The sequence below is a fragment of the Hemiscyllium ocellatum genome, chromosome 18 (assembly GCF_020745735.1).
Source record: "Hemiscyllium ocellatum isolate sHemOce1 chromosome 18, sHemOce1.pat.X.cur, whole genome shotgun sequence".
Taxonomy (NCBI): Eukaryota; Metazoa; Chordata; class Chondrichthyes; order Orectolobiformes; family Hemiscylliidae; genus Hemiscyllium; species Hemiscyllium ocellatum.
In genome coordinates, this window is record NC_083418.1 from 68,204,332 (window position 1) to 68,228,068 (window position 23,737).

General features: G+C 41.6%; 1 protein-coding gene across 1 annotated transcript in view; it reads right to left on the bottom strand.

Annotated features, from left to right (window-relative positions):
- The window catches only part of cstpp1 (centriolar satellite-associated tubulin polyglutamylase complex regulator 1), a 323,777-nt gene that overhangs the window by 17,584 nt on the left and 282,456 nt on the right, over positions 1–23,737 (bottom strand). Inside the window, exon 7 of the mRNA XM_060838596.1 lies at positions 16,783–16,892. Coding sequence (XP_060694579.1) covers positions 16,783–16,892 — 110 coding nt within the window. The remainder of the gene's footprint in view (positions 1–16,782; positions 16,893–23,737) is intronic.

Consider the following 23,737-nt stretch of genomic DNA (forward strand, 5'->3'; position numbering starts at 1 on the left):
ATAAGATATACATGCATTTGGAAAGACAGGGTTTGATTAGGAGTAGTCAGCACGGCTTTGTGCATGGGAGATTATGCCTCACAAATTTGTTAGAGTTCTTTGATGAAGTGACCAGGAAGGTTGACGAGGGTAGGGCTATGGACATAGTCTGTATGGATTTCAGTAAGGCTTTTGATAAGAGTTAACATGGTAGGCTGCTCTGGAAGGTTAGTTCGTATGGAATTCGGGGGAGCTGGCAAATTGGATACATAACTAGCTTGATGGTAGCAAGCAGAGGGGAATAGTGGAAGGATGCTTGTTGGATTGGAGGTCTGTGACTGGTGGAGTGCCTCAGGGGTCGGTGCTGAGCCTGTTGCTGTTTTTTATCTATATCAATGATTTGGATGAGACCGTACAGGGCATGATTAGTAAGTTGGCAGATGACACTAAAATAGGTGGCATTGTGGACAGCGAGGAAGGTTATCAGAAATTGCAGCAGAACCTTGATCAGTTGGGGATGTGGGCCAAGAAATGGCAAATAGAGTATAAAATAGATAAGTGTGAAGTCTTGCATTTTGGAAAGTGACATCAAGGTAGGAGTTTCATGGTTGAATGGTAGGGCCTAAAGGAGTGTAGTGGAACAGAGAGACCTTGGAGTTCACATGTATGGTTCTCTGAAAGTGGAGTCACAGATAGGGCAATGAAGAAACCTACTGGCACACTGGTCTTCATCAGTCAGGGCACTGAGCAAAGAAGTTGGGTAGTTATACTGTAGTTGTACAGGATGATAGTGAGGCTGCACTTGGAGTATTGTGTTCAGTTTTGGTCACCTTGCTATAGGAAGGATGTCATTAAATTGGAATCAGTGCAGAAGAAATTTACAAGGATGTTGTCTGGACTCAAATGTTGAGTTATAGGGAGAGGTTGGACAAGCTCGGAATCTTTTCTTTCGAGCTTCGGAGACTGAGGGGGACCTTATAGAGGCGTATAAGATGATGAGAGGCATGGATGGGGTGAATGCACTCAGTCTTTTCCCAAGGTTTGGGACTTGAGGACTAGACAGCATCAGTTTAAGGTTCGAGGGGAAAGAATGGTACGCATATGGAATGAGCTGCCGGCAGAAGTTGTTGAGGCGGATACATTAACAACATTTAAATGGCATTTGGACAAATACACGGATAGGAAAGGATTAAATTGATATGGGCCAAGTGCAGGGAAATGGGGTTAGTACAGTTGGACAATTTGCTTCGCATGGACCAGTTTGGGCCAAAGAGCGTGTCTCCGTGCTGTAGGACTCTATGACTATGTCCAGCCCCCTTCCCACATCCATTATTAATCGGGTAGTGAATTTTTCTCTATGTCACTTCCATTTTAAAATAAAACCGTGTATTGGTTGAGGGCTTGATGTTCAGTAATGAAGAAACTGCAGTCACATTGATCCACGTCAGGGTGGTATGGGGTTTGGAGAGGAACTTGAAAGGAGAAGATGCAGCTGTTATTCTGCAAAGACAGTTTGTTTGAAATTGTGAAATACAGTAAGTTTTAAATATTGAACAATAGTTTTGTAATGCACACTTGCTCATGGTTTTTCTGTTAGATCTTCATTCTGGTAGTTAAATTCAATATTCCAGTGCCCTTATTTGAAAAATATATGAACTGGAAATCAAAATAACTTTTAATCAATCACATGGTCAAAAGACTATCCATAATATCAAAAAGGTACTACCAAGTTCGTATATTGTTATCATTTTTATTTGAAATGCTTTGGCCTCCTTTATATTACTGTAGAAGTCAGGTGCAAGAATTATGTTGCAATGATATCATTATGATATCATTATCTTGCCAATGATGTCGCTATGTTACCAGATTCAGTATCCAAAATCCAGATTTCAAAAACAAATGCAGTCTCTGTAGGAACCAAGTGGTGTTGGTAAAAAGTATTTCAATTATTATGGTTGTTGCCATGCTTTGGGCACTTCAACCATTTTAAGCATAAAACACTTTACCTAACTTCTCTTTTCAGTGAGGCAGACAAAGGGACACAGAATTTGGTTTGCGCTTACTTATTAAAAGCACGATGTGAGCATTTTCCAAATTCCCACAATATTTACTGTCTATTTGAATATATCTATCTGAGAAAGGATCCATATGTTTGAGCTGGGCTGTTGGAATCGCCTTCATCTCTGACAAAGGGATGGCTCTCTCCCGTGAAGGTGGGTCTTGCAGCTCAGGGTGGATTTTCTCCTGGGTCTTCTTGAGTTGTTGCCTGGTCTTCTGCCAGGATGTCTTGCAGCAAATCATCCCTGTGAGATTTCAACAAGTCTTACACTGCATCTTTGTTGAGTCTTCACTGACTCTTCACTGAGGAGGTGGCTTCCAGACGCGTGTTCTTCTCTCAGACCTTCCAGAATGTTCTGTGGCCTTTGGCCAATGGGGTCATGAGCTGGGATCAAATCATCCAGTGGGATCACACCAACACTCTTCACCATTGCCATGTGGAAGATGTAAAGTGCACATACTCAGGCAGTCAAAATGCCAGAAAGTCTAATAGATACCTCTCCAGTACACAACCCTCTGGCTGGTTATAATAGGCACCCTCTGAAATTTTGTCACCTCATTGATCTTGGTTTCCACTATTTTCTTAGCCCAGAAACTGCTGGTTGCTATTTAATTTAGTTTAGCAAATTTTCTGTCAGGCCTGATTTCTCTCGGCGAGTCACAAGTTAGAATGTCCAATTTTGGGCCCATAGTCTCTTAACCACAAAGTCTCAAAAACTACATTTTCGTCCTTTAACATGCTTTATTTGGGGTGGCAATGGCCTAGTGATTCTAACACTGGACTGTTAATCCAGAAGCTCAGGTAATATTCTGGATTCAAATTACACCATGACAGATGGTGAAATTTGAATTCAATAAAAATCCGGAATTAAGAATCTAATGATGACCATGAATCCATTGTTGTTTGTCAAAAATACCTATCTGGTTGACTAATGTCCTTTAAGGCAGGAAACTACCAGCCTTACTGGTCTGGCCTACAGTGACTCCAGACCCACAGCAATGTAGCTGACTCTTAATTACTGTCTGGGCAATTAGGGATGGGCAATAAATGCTGGTCCAGCCAGCAGCACCTTCATCCGTGAATGAATTTTTAAAAAAATTCTATGATACAATTGTAATTTCATCTCTCTCTCTCTCTCTCTCGACTGTTCACCATATCTCGGTACATGTGACAACATTGACGCAATCAATCAATCAGACTCTGCAGTCATAACACTCATCAATTCATCACTGTCTTTTAACTGCCCCTTCCATCCAGCTCAACAGCAGTAATGCTGACCTGCTCGATGATGTCAATATTGCAAGAAAGAATCAAAGTTGAAGTCAAAATGAATTGGTTTCAATCTTGAATTAGTAAATGACAATCTTTAACACGCTTTTTAAATTGAGGAATTTAGCATGTTATACACTAAATCATTGTTTCTGGCCATATCACAATGATGCTCCTCTATTAAGTTTACTTTCTGCCCCTGATGGGCAGCTTTTAAACTATGTGGATAGTAAGCCATTGAATAGTGGAACGAGTGTAGAGTGTTAACGAGTGGGAGTGGTCATCTTGGACCCTTTCTTGGACCCTTCATGTGGATGCACTGGTTACAAAGGCCCAACAGTGTCTCTTCTTCCACAGGTAGCTGAGGAAATTTGGCATGACAGAGAATACTCTTGCCAACTTTTATAGAACACAGAACATAGAGAAGTACAGCACAGAACAGGTCCTTCGGCCCACAATATTGTGCCGAGGATTATTCCAAATGTAAAATAAAATAACCTAACTTATGCTCCCCTCAATTCTCTGCTATCCATGTGCATGTCCAGCAGTCGGTTAAATGTCCCTAATGTCTCTGCTTCCCCCACCACAGCTGACAAAGCATTCCATGCATTCACAACTCTGTGTAAAGAACCTACCTCTGACATCCCCTCTATACCTTCCTCCTAATATCGTCAAACGATGACCCCCTCATGCCAGTCAATTCTGCCCTGGGGAAAAGTCTCTGGCTATCCAAGCCTTGCATTACCTTGTATACCTCGATCAGGTCACCTCTCTTCCTTCTTTCCAGACAGAAAGGACCGAGCTTAGTCAAGCTCTCTTCATAAGGCAAGCCCTCCAGTCCAGGCAGCATCCTGGTAAATCTTCTTTGTGCTCTCTCCAAAGCCTCCGTATCTTTCCTATAATAGGACAATAATATTCCAAGTGTGGTCTCACCAGGGACTTGTAAAGCTGCAGCAAAACCTTGTGGCTCTTAAACTCGATCCCCCTGTTAATGAAAGCCAAAACAGCACATACTTTCAACAATCCCATTCACTTGGGTGGCGACTTTAAGGGATCTATGCACTTGAACATCAAGATCCCTCTGTTTCTCCACAATGCCAAGAGTCCTATCTTTAATCCTATATTCAGCATTCAAGTTCGACCTTCCAAAATGCAACACTTCGCATTTATCCAGGTTGAACTCCATCTCCCATTTCTCAGCCCAGCTCTGCATCCTGTCTATGTTGCACTGCAGCCTGCAATAGCCCTCGATACTATCCATGGCACCTCCAAACTTTGTGACATCAGCAAATTTACTAACCCGCCCCTCAACCTCCTCATCCATGTCATTTATAAAAGCTACAAAGAGCAGAGGCCCAAGAACAGAGGACACCACTCAACACTGACGTCCAGACAGAATACTTTCCATCTACATCACTCTATGCTTTCTGTCAGTCAAGCAATTTTGAATCCAGACAGCCAAATCTCCTTGTATCGTATATCTCCTGTCTTTATGAATGAGTCTACCATGGGGAACCTTTTCAAATGCCTTGCTGAAGTCCATATACACCACATCCACAGCTTGACCTGTCTCGTCACTTCCTCAAAGAACTCAATAAGATTTGTGAGGCATGACCTGCCACTCACAAAGCCATGCTGACTGCCTTTAATTACTCCATGCTCTTCCAAATAGTCATAAATCCTATCTCTCAGAATTCTCTCCAAAACTTTACTGACCACAGAAGTAAAACTGCTTGGTATGTATTTGCTACGAATTTCCCTATTACTCTTCTTGCAAAGAGGAACAACATTCGCCTCCCTCCAATCCTCTGGTACAGCTCTTGTGGAGAATGAGGAAGCAAAGATCTTCGCTAGCGGCTTAGCAACCTCCTTTCTCACTTCCCGGAGCAACCTAGGATAAATCTGGTCCGTTCTTGGGGACTTATCAATCTTAATGTTTGCCAAAATTTCCAGCACATCAACTTCATCAATCTTGATCTGTTCAAGCCTGTTTCCCAGCTCCTCAAAGTTCTCATTTACAACAAGGTCCCTTTCCTGAGTGAAAACTGAAGCAAAAAACTCAATTAGGGTTTTCCCTGTCTGCTCAGATTCCACGCACAAGTTCCCTACGCTATCCCTGACTCACCCTACATTGTCCCTGATGATTCTCTTATTCCTCACGTATGAGTAAAATGCCTTTGGCTTCTCCCTAATCCTTCCTGCCAAGCCGTTTTCATGCCCCCTCCTGGCACTCCTCATTCCATTTCTGAGCTCCCTTCTAGTAAGCCTGTAATCCTCTAAACCTGTGCTAGATCCTTGCTTCCACTACCTGATGTAAGCAGCCTTCTGCCTTTTGACGAGAAGCTCCTATGTTTTTGTCATCCAAAACTACTTAATCTTACCCCTTCTTGCCTGTCTCAGAGGAACAAATTTGTGCATCACTCGCAACAACGGCTCCTTAAACAGTCTCCACGTATTCTATTGCTCCCAATCTGTACTTCCCAACTCCTTTTCCCCATTTAAATATCTTCCCTTGGTAACTGCTCCTTTCCTTCTCCAAGGCTATGGTAAATGTGAGGCATTTGTGGTCACTGTCACAAAAGTGTTCTCCCACTGCGGGATCTGACACCTGTCCTGGCTCATTGTCGAGCAGCAAATCCAAAATGGCCTCTCCGCTCGTCGGCCTGTCTACATACTGAGTAAGGAAACCCTCCTGAACACATGTGACAAAAATGGCTCCATTCAAAGCATCTGCACTAAGGAGGTTCCAGTCAATATTGGGAAAATTGAAGTCACCCATAACAACAACCCTGCTACATCTGCATTTTTCCAAAATCTGCCGGCTTATTAGTTCTTCAATCTCCCTACTGCATTTAGGTCTGTAGAAATACCCCAATGAGGTAACTGCTCCTTTGCTGTTCCTAACTTCCACCCATTCTGACTCAGTAGACAAGCCTTCCTCAACAACCTTCATTTCTGTAGCTGTGATGCACTCTCTGATTAGCAATGCTACACCCCCTCCTCTTAGAGTCATAGAGTCATAGAGATGTACAGCATGGAAACAGACCCTTTGGTCCGTTCTTTTTAAACATTCTAAACCCTGGAACATCTAGCGACCATTCCTGCCCCTGTGAAACCCATGTCTCCGTTATGGCCACACCATCATAGCTCCAAGTACTGATCCATGTTCTAAGGTCATCTCTCTTATTTCTGACACTCCTTACGTTAAAGCAGACACATTGTAACCGAACTCTTTGTTCCATCACATGAGAAACCTTCCCGATAGATTCACTACATCCTGTCACTGCCCCATATCTAACTGCCCCCTCTCAGATATGTAGCTCTGGTTCCCACACCCCTGCCAAACTAGTTTAAAGCCTCCCAAACCAAACGAGCAAATCTCCCGCCCAGGACATTTGTGCTCCTCCAGTCAGGTGCAACCCGTCCTTCAAGTACAGGTCCCACCCTTCCCCAGAAGGTATCCCAATGGTCTAAATTTCTGAAGCTCTCCCTCCTGCACCAACTGGGCAGCCATATGTTAAGCTGCACTCACTGCCTGTTCCTCACCTCACTATCTCATGGCACTGTAGCAAACCTGAGAACACGACTCTACTCGTCCTGCTCTTCAGCTTATAGGTGCACCATCGGGACCACTCTGTCTGGATGTATCACTACTTGGTATGGCAACTGTATCACTCAAGATCAGAGATGGTTATAGAGAGTGGTGAACTCAGCCTGGACAATCACAAAGTCCAACATCTCATCTATAGAATTCAGCTACCAGGCCCGCTGTCAAGGAAAGGCTGCCAGCATTCTCATAGATCCATCCCACCCTGGCAGTGCTTTTCTACAACCTCTACCATTGGGGAGAAGGTACAGAAGCCTGAACACATGCACCAGCCGGTGTCGAAACGGTTTCTACCCTACTGAATGGACACATAAACTTTAGCATTCGCCTGTACCTGTGTTTTTGTTTTTGCCTGCTGTTTGACTATTATTTACATATCTATGCTATTTAACTCTGCGATCTGCCTGTATTGCTCACAAGACAAAGCTTTTCACTGTACCTCGGTACACGTGACAATATATTCAATTCAATACAAATTATGAAAGCATCTTTTGCAACTGAATGACTAGAAACAACATTCATTGTCCTACATTTTCTGTTTTTAAATGGTCTGTCTATTTTTCTGCTCAAAACATGTATTCGGTTATATCCTAAACCCAATACCCTGTAAATAGTTACACCAAGTTGTAATATGTCTGTCATCTAGAGCTTCTTCTTTAATCTTGTTGAAACTGTTTCCATAACAACCCAGATGTCTCTTGCAGGTGGGAATTCACCAGACAATTTTGACAGACTGAAAAATGACAGTATTTAGTTCAGCAGAAGAATGCAGTTGACACATTTATTGTCATAACTATCCTTACAAAGGGCAGGGTGTTGGCTAATAGACTGACATTTTGAAATAGGATTTTCAGTCATGGGAAGTATTTTTTTTAATGGCAGGGGTCCCACTGAAGAGCTTGAAAGCAAGTTGGTGGCAGGTTCTGTGGAAGGAGAGGCTGAGAGAGTGCTCTGCAGGATCTGCAATTGTGGTCAAATATTTACCTGTTCCTATCAACGACAGTTACCCATCCCCAGAAGATGCTAGCCAGTCAGACGGGCTGTGCCAGAAGGCAGAAGAAAACACTGTGGATGAATGCCATCCTCTCAAGCAGGTGCAGGGGGTTTGTGGAGTCTGTCTGACTTGCTCCCCATGACTGATGGTGAGAGTTTAGTGATGGCATCATTCCCTCTTCGGAGTGCACACCCCAGAGCTCGCTAGGAAACTGTCAGAGTTTAACTGGCAGTAACCCATATTGTGGAGTTAACAGGCAGTCCACTCCCTCTCACCATTCCGCACCATTTCTTGGCCCCTTGTCTTTCAGAGTAAAGATTAGAGTGGTGCTGGAAAAGCATAGCAGGTCAGGCAGCATCCGAGGAGCAGGAAAATTGATGTTTTGGGCAAAAGCCCTTTATTAGGAATGAGGCATCATTCCTGATGAAGGGCTTTTGCCCGAAACGTTGATTTTCCTGCTCCTCGGATGCTGCCGGACCTGCTGTGCTTTTCCAGCACCACTCTAATCTTTACTCTGATCTCCAGCATCTGCAGTCCTCACTTAAGCCCTTGTCTTTCAGCCTGCCCCAGAGGAGGATGGTAAAATTCAACCGTAATTTCAAGCAAATGTTCAAAATTTGATAATGTCAAGAAATAAAACCTTTTCTTTGAGATGTCATGACTGTGAGAAACCTTAGTCTAGCCTGAGTTACAAATCTTCGATCACCAAAGGAGTTTACTTGAATACCTTCTTTATCCTTCAATATCCAAAATGTTTCAGTGATAAACACAAGAATATATAAATCAGGAGCAGGAACAAAGCATTGAGCCCCTCAACTTTGCTTTGTCATTTGATAAGATCTGATTGTGGCCTCAACTCCACTTTACTGTCAATCTCCTGTCCCCTATGAGACCCTTGTCAGACAAGAATCGACCCATTAAGCCTTAAATAATCAATGATCCAATCTTCATCACTTGCTGAGGAAGAGAATTCCACACACCCAATGGGTTGGTGGGGGGGCGTGGACCTAACAAGGGAGTCATGGAGGGAATGGTCTCTGCGGAACACAGACAGGCATGAGGAAGGAAATATACCTTTGGTGGTGGGGTCTGATTGTAGGTGGCAGAAATGGCGGAGGATAAAGCACTGTATCCAGAGATTAGTGGGGTCGAAGGTGAGGACTTGGGGGCGGTTCTATCCTTGTTGTGGTTGGAGGAGTGGGGTTGAAGGGCAGAGGTGCAGGAAGTGGAGGAGATGCGCTAGAGGGCATTGTTGATGGCATAGGAGGGGAAATTGTGCTCCTTAAAATAGGAGGCCATCTGGGATATCCAGGAGTGGAATTGTTCCTCCTGGGAGCAGATACTGTGGAGGAGGAGAATTTGCGAGTAAGGGACAGTGTTTTTACAGGGAAGGGGTTGGAGGGAGTGGGTGAGTAGATGGGATATGTAATCAATGTGGCTTTTGGAGTGAGTGGGTTTGAAATATATATCTGTGTTGAATTGGTTGCCGTAGATAGAGTTGGAGAGGTCCAGGAAGGGGGCGGAGGTGTCCAGGTGAACTTAAGGTCAGGGTGGAAAGTATTTGTGAAGTTGATAAACTGTTCAACTTCCTCGTCGGAGCAGGAGGTGGTTCTGACACAATCATCAATGTAGCAGAGGAAAAGGTGGGGAGTGGTGCCAGTGTAACTGCAGAAGGTGGACTATTCCACATATCCTACAAAGAGGCAAGCATAGCTGGGGCTCATGTGGGTGCCCATGGCTACCCCTTTGGTCTAAAGGAAGTGGGAAGATTTGAAGGAGAAGTTGTTGAGGGTGAGGACCGGTTTCACCACTCGAATGAGTGTGTCGGTGGAGGGGACTGGTTGGGTCAGCAGGAGAGGAAGAAATGAAAGGCTTGGAGGCCATCGTCATGGCAGATGGATGTGTACAGGAACTGGATATTCATGTTGAAGATGAGGTGTCGGGGGTTGGGAAACGAAAGTCATGGAGGAGGTGGAGGGCATGCATGGTGTCTGAATGTATATGGGGAGTTCCTGGACTGAGAGGGACAGACAGCATCAAGATATGAGCAGGCAGAGATAATAGGTCGGCTGGGGCAGTCAGGTTTGTGGATTTTGGGTAGGAGGTAAAAACGGGCGGTGCGGGGTTGCAAAAGAATGAGGTTGGAGGCTGTGGATGGGAGATCCCCTGAAGTGATGAGGTTGTAGATGGTCTGGGAGACGGTAATTGGTGAGGTCATGATTAAGGGGGCGGTAGGAGGAGCATGAACAGCCTAGTGGAGCACAGCAAGTAAGATGACTAAGCAATTAACCTGTTTTGGTGGTATACAGGGAAGACTGACCAGGAAACTAGACACCCCTCAAATTGTACGACCTTTTAAACGCATCTGGAAGGGCAGCCATGGTCTTTGACAATACATCATTCCTTCAGATCTATACCAAATTGTAAATCAATATATAATGCATTCAAGCCCAAGAGTGGTCTTGAACAAACAACCTTCAGATTCATAATAAAAAGCCTAAGAATTATGCACGCTAGAAATCAGAAACAAAAACAGAAATGACTGGTAAAACACAGCAAGTCTGGTAGCATCTGTGGAGAGAAAGTAAAGTTAATGATTTTCTTTTTTTTATCCTTTGGATGTGGATGCTGGTAGGATGGTAGGTGAGGACGAGAGGGACCCTATAGCTGATGTGGGAGGGAACAGAGGACATAAGGGCTGAAGTGCAGGAGATGGGCCAGACGCGGTGCTGGGGATCCTGTGTTTTGAAGAAATATACCCGAAATGTTAACTCTGCTTTCCCTCCACAAACACTGCCAGATCCGCTTTGTTTTTACAGCAATTTCTGTTTTTGCATCTGACTCATAATGAGAGCCTACCAACTGAACTAATATGACAGAAAGATTTATGAGGGTCCTGCAATGACATTGTTTTGGATCAGAAAGGATACCTATCTATTTTACTCCTTCTGGCATCTTCACCTGTAAATATCACTGTTGCCTTCAGTGGAGTTTGAAACTCCAAGTTGTGGTTAGGTAAAAGTACTACATTTTAATGTTTCCTACAGGATAACAAAATACAAAAGTCTAGACATGGATTATTTTATTAAAATGGGTAGATTATTTTGAATTGTGCTTAATGCTGACTGTCTATAAGAACAATCCCAGTGGTCTCACATCCTTACACTTTCCCATGAATCTGACAATATTTTCTTTCTAATGTGTTCAGCTTGACACCAGATTATTTAAATTTACAGTTTTAGTAAACATACAATATTAATGGGGACTTTTATTTTAGCTCACAGAGTTTTATTGTTCATATGTGCTAACGTATTGTAATTTTTGAAGATGTCATGGTCATTATTTGCTCATGATATTCATAATGGAATGAATGAATGCTGGATGACTAAATAAGTAGCTTTTAACAGAACAGTTTAACAATGAGCACAGTGGCAATAGCAGTTCTTTTTCCTGACACTGCAGCTACTGCATGCTCTTAGCAACCATGTGTAAGTTAATATTTGCAATCAGAGGCACTTTACTTACATTATAACATTCAGCCTATGTTTCATGAACACGAGTCACTACATGAAAGAAATTTCATTTTAGAAAATGGTTGTTTTCGCATTTCCAAAATGAAATACGACTGTGCCAAAATGGTGCACTCTCCCTTTTGATCCAAGCTATGTTCTAAATTGCACAATTTTAGCATTCAATTAAATCAAAGAATTGACAAAGTTCTCTTAAAATCTTACTGCGAAATGCTTACACTGAAGTGGACATTTTATTGAAGAGGAGCAATTTGATGGAATAAGAAAGCAAATATGAATATGTTGTGAAAGGTATATTACAGCCCCTTGGCAGCATCACTTGAGTCCCCAGGCTGTCAACATGGCTCTCTTGCTTGCCATTTACTTCCATGCACAATGTCTTATTCACAGTTGGCTAACACTGAACTGATTATATCTTGTACTTCAATTAACCCAGGGCCCATTATTATAACATGAAATACGTTCACACACTGTTATACCAATATTGAGAGATGATGGATTAAGAAAGCTAAGATATGGCTGAGTGCTTTGGTTGCTATGGAGCAACATAAACATTTTGTATGTTTACTATTTCTAACAAAAAAGAACAGGTTTACAACTTAATTAGTAGCCATCAGTGAGGATTTCCCTGCTGGTTTTACAATGTTACTGGCATATAATTTTATAACTGTTATGAACTAGTTTAATTGCAGCAAATTTACATGTTCATCTCTTTAGCCTAAGGGTGGATCCATTTCATGAGCCAAGGTGCATCCAGGCGCCAGGATCAATAGACTGTTGTAAATGATCAAGGTTCTTGGAGCATAGACCAATTATGCACATAACGTTCTTGCACTGAAAACTACTCAATCTATATCTATTTGCTTTCTCCTCAATTATGTACATCCCTGAGCACAATTACAGAGGAAATTCCACCCAATACTTCTCTGACTTAAATTTGTATTTCCACAACTATTATGAATAGTGACTGCACAATGTGGGCTCATAGAATCATGGATTTGTTATGGAGCAGAAGGAGGCCATTTGGCCTATCACTTCTGCTCTAACTCATTGAATATTTTAAATGAGCATCAATTTCCTGCCTCTTCCCTGTAACCCCGCGTGCTGTTTATGTTTGAAATTATTCAATGCCCCCTCGTATGCCTCAACTGAATCTGCCTCCAGCACACTTGCAAGCAGTGCATTCCATAACCTAACTACTCGATGTATGAAGATGTTTTTTTCTCACCTCACCTTTGTTCTTTTACAAAACACTGTAAAACTGGAACCTCACATTGATCTAAACAGTCCTCTGGAATGCACTGCCAGAGGAGGTGGAAGAAGCAAATACAACAGCAATGTTTAAGAGGCATCTGGACAGATACATGAATTGGCAGGGAATAGAGGGAAAGGGATTGTGTAGCAGTAAAAGAAAGACATCATGTGTCTTATGCAGGCTTGGTACACTGACGGGCCTGTTACTGTGCTGTATTGTTCTTTGTTCTTATCAACACTAGGTAAGAAATATTGCTACCTCCAATGAGACAGTAGCCAGGTATAAACTCCATGATTACAAACAACAGATATTAACAGCAAAAACAGAAATTGCTGATGGAATTCGTGGGAAGAAAGCAGAATTAATGTTTCACATCCGGTGACTCTGTGATGTAGAATCATTGAACATAGGAATCTTAACTGTGCTTTCTTCCCACAGATGCTGCCAGACCTGCTGAGTTTTGCCAGCAATTTCTGTTTTTGTTTTAGTTCTCCAGTATCCACGGTTTTTTGTTTTATTTTAAAGTCTGACAGCAGACAGGAGCAGACTGACCAGCTCCTCCCAGAGACTGTCATTTATGTCAACTTGCTGCATCAACAGCATTCTTTCAATCCCATAGTTTTAGAAGTCACAAAGGTCATGGAAAATGCTTCATGTCATTTACACAGAGGAGAGAAGCACTTCAGGGGCTGGATGATCACTGACTTTCTCCATAGAACCACCGGGGCTAGCTCCTCATGTCTCCATATGCACAGAGGAGATACAAAGACAAAACCATAATCTAAATACAGTATAACAAGCTCATATTGGGCAGATGGGAACCTGAGTACAGGAGACTGAACTTTGACATCCCTGGGAAAATGTATGCTAACATTCAGCATGATTGAAAGCAATGCTCAATGGTCTTATTTGACTCAGGTTCAGAATGTTAGAGTTTAATGATTCTCAAATGCAGCCAGACATATGGGGGCTATTAGTTAACTGGGCAATCTTCTTGTCTGAGGCTAACATCATCCCTGTCATGCTATCAGTGCTGATCTCTGCTGCAGCTTCTCTACATTTAGTGAAACCGCTGCTTTTAAACTGACATTTGACTGTAAAAGGGGTTTTGTCATGGTTCTTTGCTGCCTTCACAAGAACAGAAGAATTGGAAGCAGGGATGTGCGTTTGGCTCCTCAAGCATTCTCCGCTTCTCAGTTCGATTGTGGCTTCAACTCCACTTTCCTGTCCACCGTCCATAACTCTTGACTTTCTCACTGACCAAAAATCTGTCTAACCCTCCATACATCTTGAATATATCAGCCTTCTACGCTCTCTGGGGACAAGAATTCTGAGAACTAATGATCCTCTAAAAACGTCTTCTTCTCTCAGTTTTAAATGGAGACTTTTTATTTTCAAAGTATCCTCCTTGGTTCTCCTCTCTCTCACAAGAGAAACATCATCATGGCATTTGCCCTGTCAGATTCACTCAGGATCTTAGGTGCTTCAGCTGTTCAGCTTTGCCTCATAACTTAACCTCTCCAACCCCAGAATCAATTCAGTGAATCTTAACTGAACAGCTTCCAACGCAATTATGCCTTTTCTTAAGGAAAAAGTCTGAACCAGTACATGGTACTGTACAGCTTTCAGTTCCCTGTAGGTTCTGTTAAAGCTTATATGTACAGACAACAGTGAGTTGGTAGGCTGTGTAGAGTCCAAACAATTATATTTTAGATTCCACTATGCAACCTCATCAAATATGTGGTTTTAAAGAACAAAATTGATGTCACAGACTTGAGTTTTTATTTGACAAACCAACTGTCCACATGCTCACCTGTAGAATTAGCCACAACTTTTGATAGATCAAATGTTTGCTTCTAGGAGTCGATGAGGATTCAAATAGTTTATGCCATGTGGAAATTGTTTGATAATGCCCCTTGTCTAATCACAAATGGATGCACTGGTGGCCACCTCATCCTCTATTCATGCCCTCAACAGTATTGCTCTTGCCCTGCTGTCAGTATTTTGAACCATTTCTTGTGATATGGTTATAATTTTAAGGATGACTTCAAAGTATTGGTCAAGCATCCTCTGCCAAATATTAGGAGTCCCTGGCTTCTGACCGACCAAATTGGAGAAGCCGTGGAGAAGGATGTTAAGAAAGACAGCCAATATTTTAAGTGAACCTCCATCAGAAACGAATCATCCTCGATCCTGAGGGATGGTCTAAGAGGAATGGATAGAAATATAGAATAATGTCTTTTCAGAAATATGTGCAGAATGACGCTTTCAGAAAAGGCAGCTCTAGACTTCAATGTTCAAACACTTTGTGCTCAGGAAAAACAGATGCCATTTGTGCACTGTGATCTATTGCAAGCACAAAATATTGTAACACCTGGTATAGTCTGGATCATCTCAAAAACAGAGGGTGCCTTTGGATTCTTTTCATTCCATTCTTTTAGAGGTCTTTTAAAATAAGCTCACTGTTTATGACACTATAAATGTCCTTGCAACATGTGTTTTAAACAGTCTGAAGCACAGCAGTTTGGGACATACCCGTGCAAGGCAGTTAATAATGAGAAAGCTGCTTGGGAATCAGACGACTGAACACATTGCTGAGAGTTCAATAACTCTGAGGGAGATAACAAGAACCACACCAATCAGGGAACAGGCACTGAGACTGAGTCTGAACATCATTGTCGATTAGTGTTCTTTCCAATTCACAAAACCGCATAATGCTAAATAAATGTACTTTGCCTTTCCAGTACAAAAAAGTAGCAATCAAAGCTTTGTAGCTGACAAAGTTAAGTGATGCACAGAAAATAAAACAAACTGTATTAGGTAATGCGAATCCAAAAAATTCATAAAAATCCCAGAAACTAATGTAATAGAAACATCATTTTACCTTTTGTCCCCCGGAAGAAGTGACCTTGTACATAATCCCTTTATTTGGGAAGGCAATGGTGCAGTGGAATATTCTAGTAATCCAAAACTCAGATTAATCCCAGCATAGGAAATGGTGAAATTTAAATTCAATTAAACTTGGATTCAATAAAAATCTGGAATAGAAACCTAGTCTAAAGGCGACCAGGTAATAGCCATTGTCGATTGTTGTAAAAACTCGCGATGCCCTTTAAGGAAGGAAATCTGCCATCTTTATCTGGTCTGCCCCACACATGATGTGGAGGTGCTGGTGTTGGACTGGGGTGGACAAAGTTAAAAATCACACAATACCAGGTTATAGTCCAACAGGTTTATTTATAAGTACAAACTTGTACTTACAAATAAACCTATTGGACTATAACCTGGTGTTGTGTGGTTTTTAACTTGGCTCTACACATGACTCCAGACCCACAGCACTGTGGTTGACTCTTAAGTGTCCTCTGAAATGGCCTGGCAAGCCACTCAATTCCAGTGCAATTAAAGACAGGAAAAAACACTGGCCCAGCCTGTGAAGCCCACATCCCACGAAAAATGTAAAAGCATATGCAGGCTGTTTCTCAGATGCATTATGCTTTTTTGTCATTTTTGTGACTGAGCATTGTTCATCATCCTTTCTGAGCATCAAGGAGGCATCCATGCACATGTAAATAACAAACTGCACAAATCACAACATATTTAATTATATGGCAACAGTCTCAGGACAAATTAAGGTAATGTGTTTGTAGATCCATGGAGTAAATATTAAGAAAAATGAGAGAATGAACTAACAGAATACTTTTCAAAAAAGACCACTTTAATTTTATTGAAAACAAGGCGAAGGTGAAGACTGCAGATGCTGGAGATTAGAATCACATGGACTCCGGACTACATTCAGACCAAAACAATTTGGATCTGAACAGGACAACCAGTATCTACTACAAATTTACTGAAAACAACCCTATACTCATGATCAAATAACCCTTACCAGAAGGATATAGTCAAATCAATCAACATAAGCACACCTGAAGCTTCCCAGCTGGAAGTTTTAACATTAAGTATATAAATGTCTGATTGCCTGACTGATGAAGGTCTTGACAAATTAGTCACATATTTATTTCACATTGCAATAAAACAATTATTTTAAACTCCAGCACTCCCAAAAGCGACTGCCCCAGAATTATTGCCTACCTAATTTGGAGTTAATCCCCTCGTGCTTTGCAAGGGCCATCGCAAATCCGAAGTATGTCACTCGTTGTACTTTGTGGAGGATTTGCTTCACGTATGGAACTGGTGGGTAACTATAAAAAGAAGGACATTTTTGTTTATCACATCTTTCTCACTTACATTTAATAAAAGGTAACACTCATTCCTTTCAGGTATGCAATTCATATTAAATAAACATGTTATACACTGAATATGTTATACACTGAGTCAGGAATTGAACCTGGGTCTCAGGCGCTGTGAGGCAGCAGTGCTAACCGCTGTGCCACCGTGCCATAAGGGTGAAGGTAATTGGTTTGTGGATTTAGAAAGCATAGGGTTACTCTCCCATTAGACAGAGGTCACTGCTGGTAGTTTAACCTGAGGTCAGGTGAGGTAAGAGGTTGAGAAGGACAATCCTTCACAGTAATGTCAGCTAGCGCAGGACTGAACCCACACTGTTGGCATCAATCTGCATTGAAAACCCAGCTGTCCAGCCAACTGAGCTAAACCAAACTGTGTCCCCCAACTAGGGACCAATTACCAATGACAAAAGTTGTCTGCCTGCTTTCAACAATGTGATTGATTGCCAGTAGCATGGGTTGTGAATAAGACAGAAAATAGTCAGACCAGAACAGAAACCAACAGGTACCCAGCAGTCAAAAAAATCCTTTTTTCAGTTCTGTGTAGTAAGCCACTTCAAACCTGAAGAAAATTAGCTTACCTTTCCTTTAGTAGATACTGCAAGTGGTGACTTTGAATTGGATAAGTCAGAGACCTTTCATGAGAGACACAGCCACCCTCTGCCCAGTGGCAGCATTCAAAAAAAGGACAGTCAAAGAGAAACCTTTGGGTCAGCAAGAACCAACTCCACAGGTTTTGTGAACAATAACTCCTATGCTGTTTTCCAAGGTTCCCTTTTGCCTGTGTTCTTTTTCCCTTGTTTAATTTTGTCTGTGTAAGGGGGACTTTATAAGATGTTTAGAGTTTTAATTTGTAGGATTTGCTTGATTTAGTTTAATTGTTTATTTATAGCTAGAACCTGATTACCTGTAATAACTAATGATTTTTTAAAATAGTAACCTGGTGTTTTCTAACAACCTGGGGCTGAAGATTAAGAAGGTTGGTGATTTTGCATACTTCTTTTAGAAACTTCTAACTTTAGTGATGACTGTAGGAACAGTAGAGTTTGATTTCCAATACATTACCCCAGTGAGGTGTGACACTATGGGTAAGATAGGAGTCATTTGGAAAAGGCGGTGAGCTGAACCCACCAAGCACTCATTCTGATTCCTTGTCTGATGTTCCTGATGGCTAGTCTGTAGAATTACAACCAGAATACTGATGAAATGAGTTGGGCTGTCAATAGGGACCTTAAAAACTGATAATGGCCATCAATTGCCAACTTGTCACTGCCTAGCGAGAATCTCACCACGCCACTTGTAGAAAGGTAGAAGCTAGTAGGGTGAGATGATGTCAATGTCAAGATATACCTCACTGAACATCTCTCCTGATTCTGCCACACAATTCGCCATAGACTACCATGTTCAGACCCCATAAGCCTCTGCAGAAGTGTCTTCTGTTTAATTATCTCTGAACTAAATCCTGAAAACACTTGTGACCCAAACATGAGCACATTAGCAGGATCACATCTTGACAAAGACAGAAGGAATTCATGTCTCTTGTTTATTGAATTTTCAAATTATAGTGCAGCTGAATAAGACAAATGATTTATTGTTAGTGCTATGGTCTAATGGTTTGTAGACTGCTCAATTTACTGTCCTTAGTTCTCATTGATTAATAATTATACAGTTGTCTTGATTCCGTTCTTTGGCAGGATAGAGTAAAAATTGGATAAGACATATCTCTTTCCACTACTGACTGTGTAGTGAAGTTGTTGTTCTGCAGTAAACTGTCCTCCTAAGGTTGTCAAGTAAAGTCAGAAATTACAACCGGGTGATTGTCGTTGATGGGGTGTTGAAGAATCTGGTTGCTGTAAAAATCAGAAAGATCTTTTCGATAAACTTTCAACTCTTGGTTTAATCAGGATACCAGATTGATTAACAGTATAACACTGAAGACAAAGTGACTTGCTGCTGGAAAAGTAAAATACTGCAGATACTAGATATCTGAAATAAAAACAGAAGTTGCTGGAAATAGTCAGCAGGTTGGAGTGTGGTGACAGAGAAACAGATTGGTTGTCGACCTTTCATCAGAATGGAGAAATGTTGAAGAAGTAGTAGGATCTGAGCAAGGGTTGGATTAAACCAGGATGTAAGGAAGGTCTATGATAGAGTGAAAAACAAGAGAGATTAAAATGACAAAAGAGTTAGTCCATCAGAGATGGGGGTTAAGGTGGTTATGCGTCTGATGAGTGTGGCGAGGCTAATCTTGATGTCAGGAACATCTCACACCAGCTTTTACACTTATCACAAGCTGGATCATGGGATTCTCGCTAGGTAGTTACAAGTTGTCAACTGACGTCAGTATTGCTTGTGAAATGGTTTGTTAACAGCCCAAGGATATGGAAGCAACAGACAAGAACAAAAAGTTGAGACTACAATCCAATCCATGAAATAATTGAATGGCAGAGTAAATTTGAAGGACCGAATGGCCTAATTCTGCTCATAAGAACTATTATACATGTGAAGTTAGAAAAAGTGTGGTTTGGAAATCCAATGTTAATAAATACATTTAGCACATTAGATCGTCACTCATTTAAAATGAAATATATCTTCCAATTTTTGAGTATAGAGATGGACATTCAGAATCACTCCACCTATGCATTTTAAGTTTCATTCTGCTACCCTGACTGTGTAATTATAATAATGTTTATTTGATAAAGAATTCAATTTAATTTCAACGAACAGGCACAGAATGTAAAAAAGGCTGCCAGAGGTTAATGATTGGTTCTTGTTGATTCACTTCAGCCAGCCAAAAACAAACTGATATGTTATCTCAATAGCAACCACAAAGACAACTATTTGAAATTCAATTATCTCTTTAGACAACACAATGGGTTTTTGCAGATTTGAAAATTTAAGACGTCTGAGACAAGCAAGAGACTTGAAGAACCCCCCACAGGGGATACCAGCGTAATTGATATTGCCTCATGTCATGATAACATAGCAGCCATCTTCAGCTTGATTTGTATAAAGCTGAGAAACTCCATTTTAAATTAGAACTCCCCAGGAATAACCCTAGGAGGACAAAGTCTTTCAAGAAAAGAATTCTCAGCCAAAGCGAAAAGTTTACTTCAGAAATAAATCACGCTTCCCTCGAAAGAGTCTAAGCAACCTGGAAATGGTGCAACGACAGAACTCATGAGGAAACCTAAACACCTTCTCTCTCAAAACCTGCTCTACTTACTGAGTCCATTCGTGCAACAAATGCTCAACTATTCAACCATAAAAGCACTCACAGCCATTGAAGTCTGACTTAATGGAGTAACCTCTTCATTACTGCAAGAAGGAACTCAAACAATGAGCCACAGATGCCTGTTAGTATGACCTGAGTGAGATTCTGAGCTTACCTGTATCTCTGGGCCTATTGCTGAATGTTACATCCTTGCCAGTTATGTTGTACTGCCAAAGCCACTGCCCATGTGCACAGCTGCTGGCAACTCTCATGGCGGTGAGATTTATCCTGAAGAAGGACAGACATCCTACCTCATACTTGCTGAAGGGCCATCGCCTGAATAATTTAAATAGGGCTAAATGAAGAACTGAGCCTTGACATTCACATTGGGATGTGGGAAGCCTGCCTTCAGTGTAAAATCCAGTCCGCAGTCACAAGGGAGTCCCATGAAAAAAAGCTGTGATTCACTAGGTTCAGTAGAAAAAGATACGAAGTTCTGTCAGACAGCATGCTTTAAATAAAAAGTCATTTTTAGAGAGGATATACAGGCTGCTGCTGTGTGACCCTATTTTTGTTTGAAAAGTCTCGATACATAGACTAAATATTTCCTTTAGGATCACTGTATTTTAAACCTCTTGATTATTTGGTCAGTATAAGAGGCAACTAATAGTTTATTAACCTTTACTCTGCTGAATAAACAGGAACTTCGTATGTTTACAAGAAGTATTGGCATCCTTTAAGATTCAATATGTCACTCTGCAGCTGAAATGATTCAATAACCTGCTTAAATTTCTGAGTTCATGCCAGAATCAATCTGGCAAGGACTGAACTTTGGCACAAACTTTGTAACGTAAATCCTGCCAACGTGCAGCAGATTTAATTTTACCATGAAATCTATGGTTCTTGTGGTGGGGTTTGTGCTGGTATCAATTTGAAGGCAGCATAATGTCCTGCTGAGAAACTGCATCAATAATAACTCTTTTGTCTCGTTCTGATGGGATTTGCTTGTGACTGGTTTTAACAAAACATTAATTTCAGGGAATTTTGTTCCAAGATTTTACAATTTAATGAAAGATAAAGTACAAATCAATTAACGTAACAGCCCATGTCGTGTAATCTGTACAGCTTTGCGGAGGGGGTTACAATGATAAAGCAGCAAGCTACCTTTGCTTCCTTTTGTCACTGAACATTTTCAGATGGCAGGCATGTTAGAGCGAGCATGCAAAAAGCTGCAAATACAACATGGTGAGAAAGGCAGGTGGCTGAGGAAGACAGTCAAAATATCCCAGTGATGATGCACCTGTTCTTTTGAAGACAGTAGAGACCAATGTTAAAGACATCTATCTGTATGTGGAAGGTGAAACATTGTAAACATGCGGAAGGTGAGTGTTGGAAGAGTACTACTGTGTGTCAGGCAACAGAGAAAACACACACAAGGTGTGCTTAAAAATTGCTGGCAAAGCCTCAGAAAAGCTGACACCCCTAGAATACATACTTAAAAGATGCAGTTATTTTGAAAGAATAGTATTGTTCTGAGTTACCACACTAAAGCTACAGGTAGGTTTAAACATCCTGGAGGATTTTGGCATAAATTGTGGAGAGCTCCCCATAAATTTCGTGAAAATATTGCAGGTGGCTGTGCATCTATAACATGATGCTTTAAGCCATTTTGTGGCACAGTGATAGTAGCCTTACCTCTGGCCCAGAGGATCTGAACAGCTGAATTTAAAATGATTTATAAAATGGCACTTCTGCTACTAAACATGATTGTTAAACTGTTTGAGCAGAGTCCCAGTGACATTAATTTCCTCTCAACGTGAAAAAAATGTTGCATCAGCAAAAGCCAAATCAATTTCTGCAAAACAATCTGCTCGTCAAGGTCATACAGTCATACAGCACAGAAACAGACCCTTCGGTCCAACCAGTCCATGCTGATCATAATCCCAAATGAAACTAGTCCCACCTGTCTGCTCCTGGTCAATGATATTAGGCCAGATCTTACCAACTGAGAACATGTACAGAAGCTATCTACGGCACACGACAAAGATCAACTCAAAGGTAACAACAGCAGAAATTGCTGGAAAAACTCAGCAGGTCTGGCAGCATCTGTAGAGAGAAAGCAGAATTAGTGTTTCGGGTCAAGTGACCCTTCTTCAGTTCTAAGTTTTTCCAGCAATTTCTGTCTTTGTTTCTGATTTCCAGCATTGGAGTTCTTTTTATTAATTATAATTCATACATGTCTTGATTCTACACTCTCCATACATTCTGAATCTTGTGATCAAAGTCTCTCTTCTTCTAGTCCTTTTATGTAAAGACTCACCATATATATAGTAGGAAGATCCCCTGCACATAATTCGATCTGTCAAAAATGTTTAGCAAGTCTGTTCTGCAATCCATCAATCTAGCAAATTGCCCTCATCACCAAAGGCGTGGTGACAAGAAGATAGGAGTCTTCACCTCAGTCCAGGCACCCTTTCCTCATAAGGAGGTTGGGCAGTGCCACTGGGCAGGGCACACTCACAACAAGGCTGGTTGCTCCAGACACAAACACCCCTCAGACCAAAACTCCAAGACAAACAAACTCCACTGTAGCATAGACTCCCTCCAGGCCAGCTGTTTATCCTGGGACTGCAAGAAACATAATAAAGGAAAGGAGGAAGGTCTTCTGAGGGCACATAGGTGGTATGGGTGAAACCTCACTGTAAATGCAATTACATATTTGTAAATATATGTTCACTTTTCACCATCAGATGTGTGAGCGAATGCCAGTCAAGCTGCAAGTATAAGATCCAAGGCGTAGAGTATTGCCCTCTGTCATGTTACACAGAGTTTTAAATTGCAGGCGTGCAGTATGCAGCTCCTCCACCCTGTTCAGGCTATGGGACCTTGGAACGTAATTGATACTTTGACAATTAGAGTGAATCTGTCTAGAATTAGAATTGGAATTTATTGTCATGTGCACTGAGTGCAGTGTAAAGTGTACAAAGTCACCATTGTCACGTGCCATATTGGTTACAGAAACATCATTTTAAAAATGCAGAAATAAAAGAAAGCCAAAAGGTAAGAGGCACACCCAGATCGTAAAGTTGAAGTCTTATCCCCATATCCTTGCTGCTGCTACCTCCAATCTCCAGGAGCATCCTGCCTGTGTCATTGCTACTTCAGACTGCCAGGAGGCTGCCGCATTCACCATTCCACACATGACCCGCTCTTGCTATTGTGTCAATGCTGCCAATTAACCCTCTGCAAAAGGCCCCAAAGATAAGAAAAACAGCAAAAAAAGAACAAGAGCAGAAGCAAAAAGAAAAAAAAAGTAAAGAAAGAAAGCGGACGGGAGCCCCGGGCTCAGGAGCCCACACACAGCCCGGCATCGAGCTGGCTCAGTCGTGATGTAAGCAAAATGAAATAACATTGAAACGTCGGGAATGCAATACATTGATTGTGCATCACAGTCACTAGTGGGATTGCCTCCTGATGCTGCGAGATGTGGTCAAGAGTGCTTGGGGTCAGGATTTGTGGTTCACTCGTACATTATTGCCTCAGGTTCACATACAACATGTTGTGATCACAGTTGTTTTTCACCTGC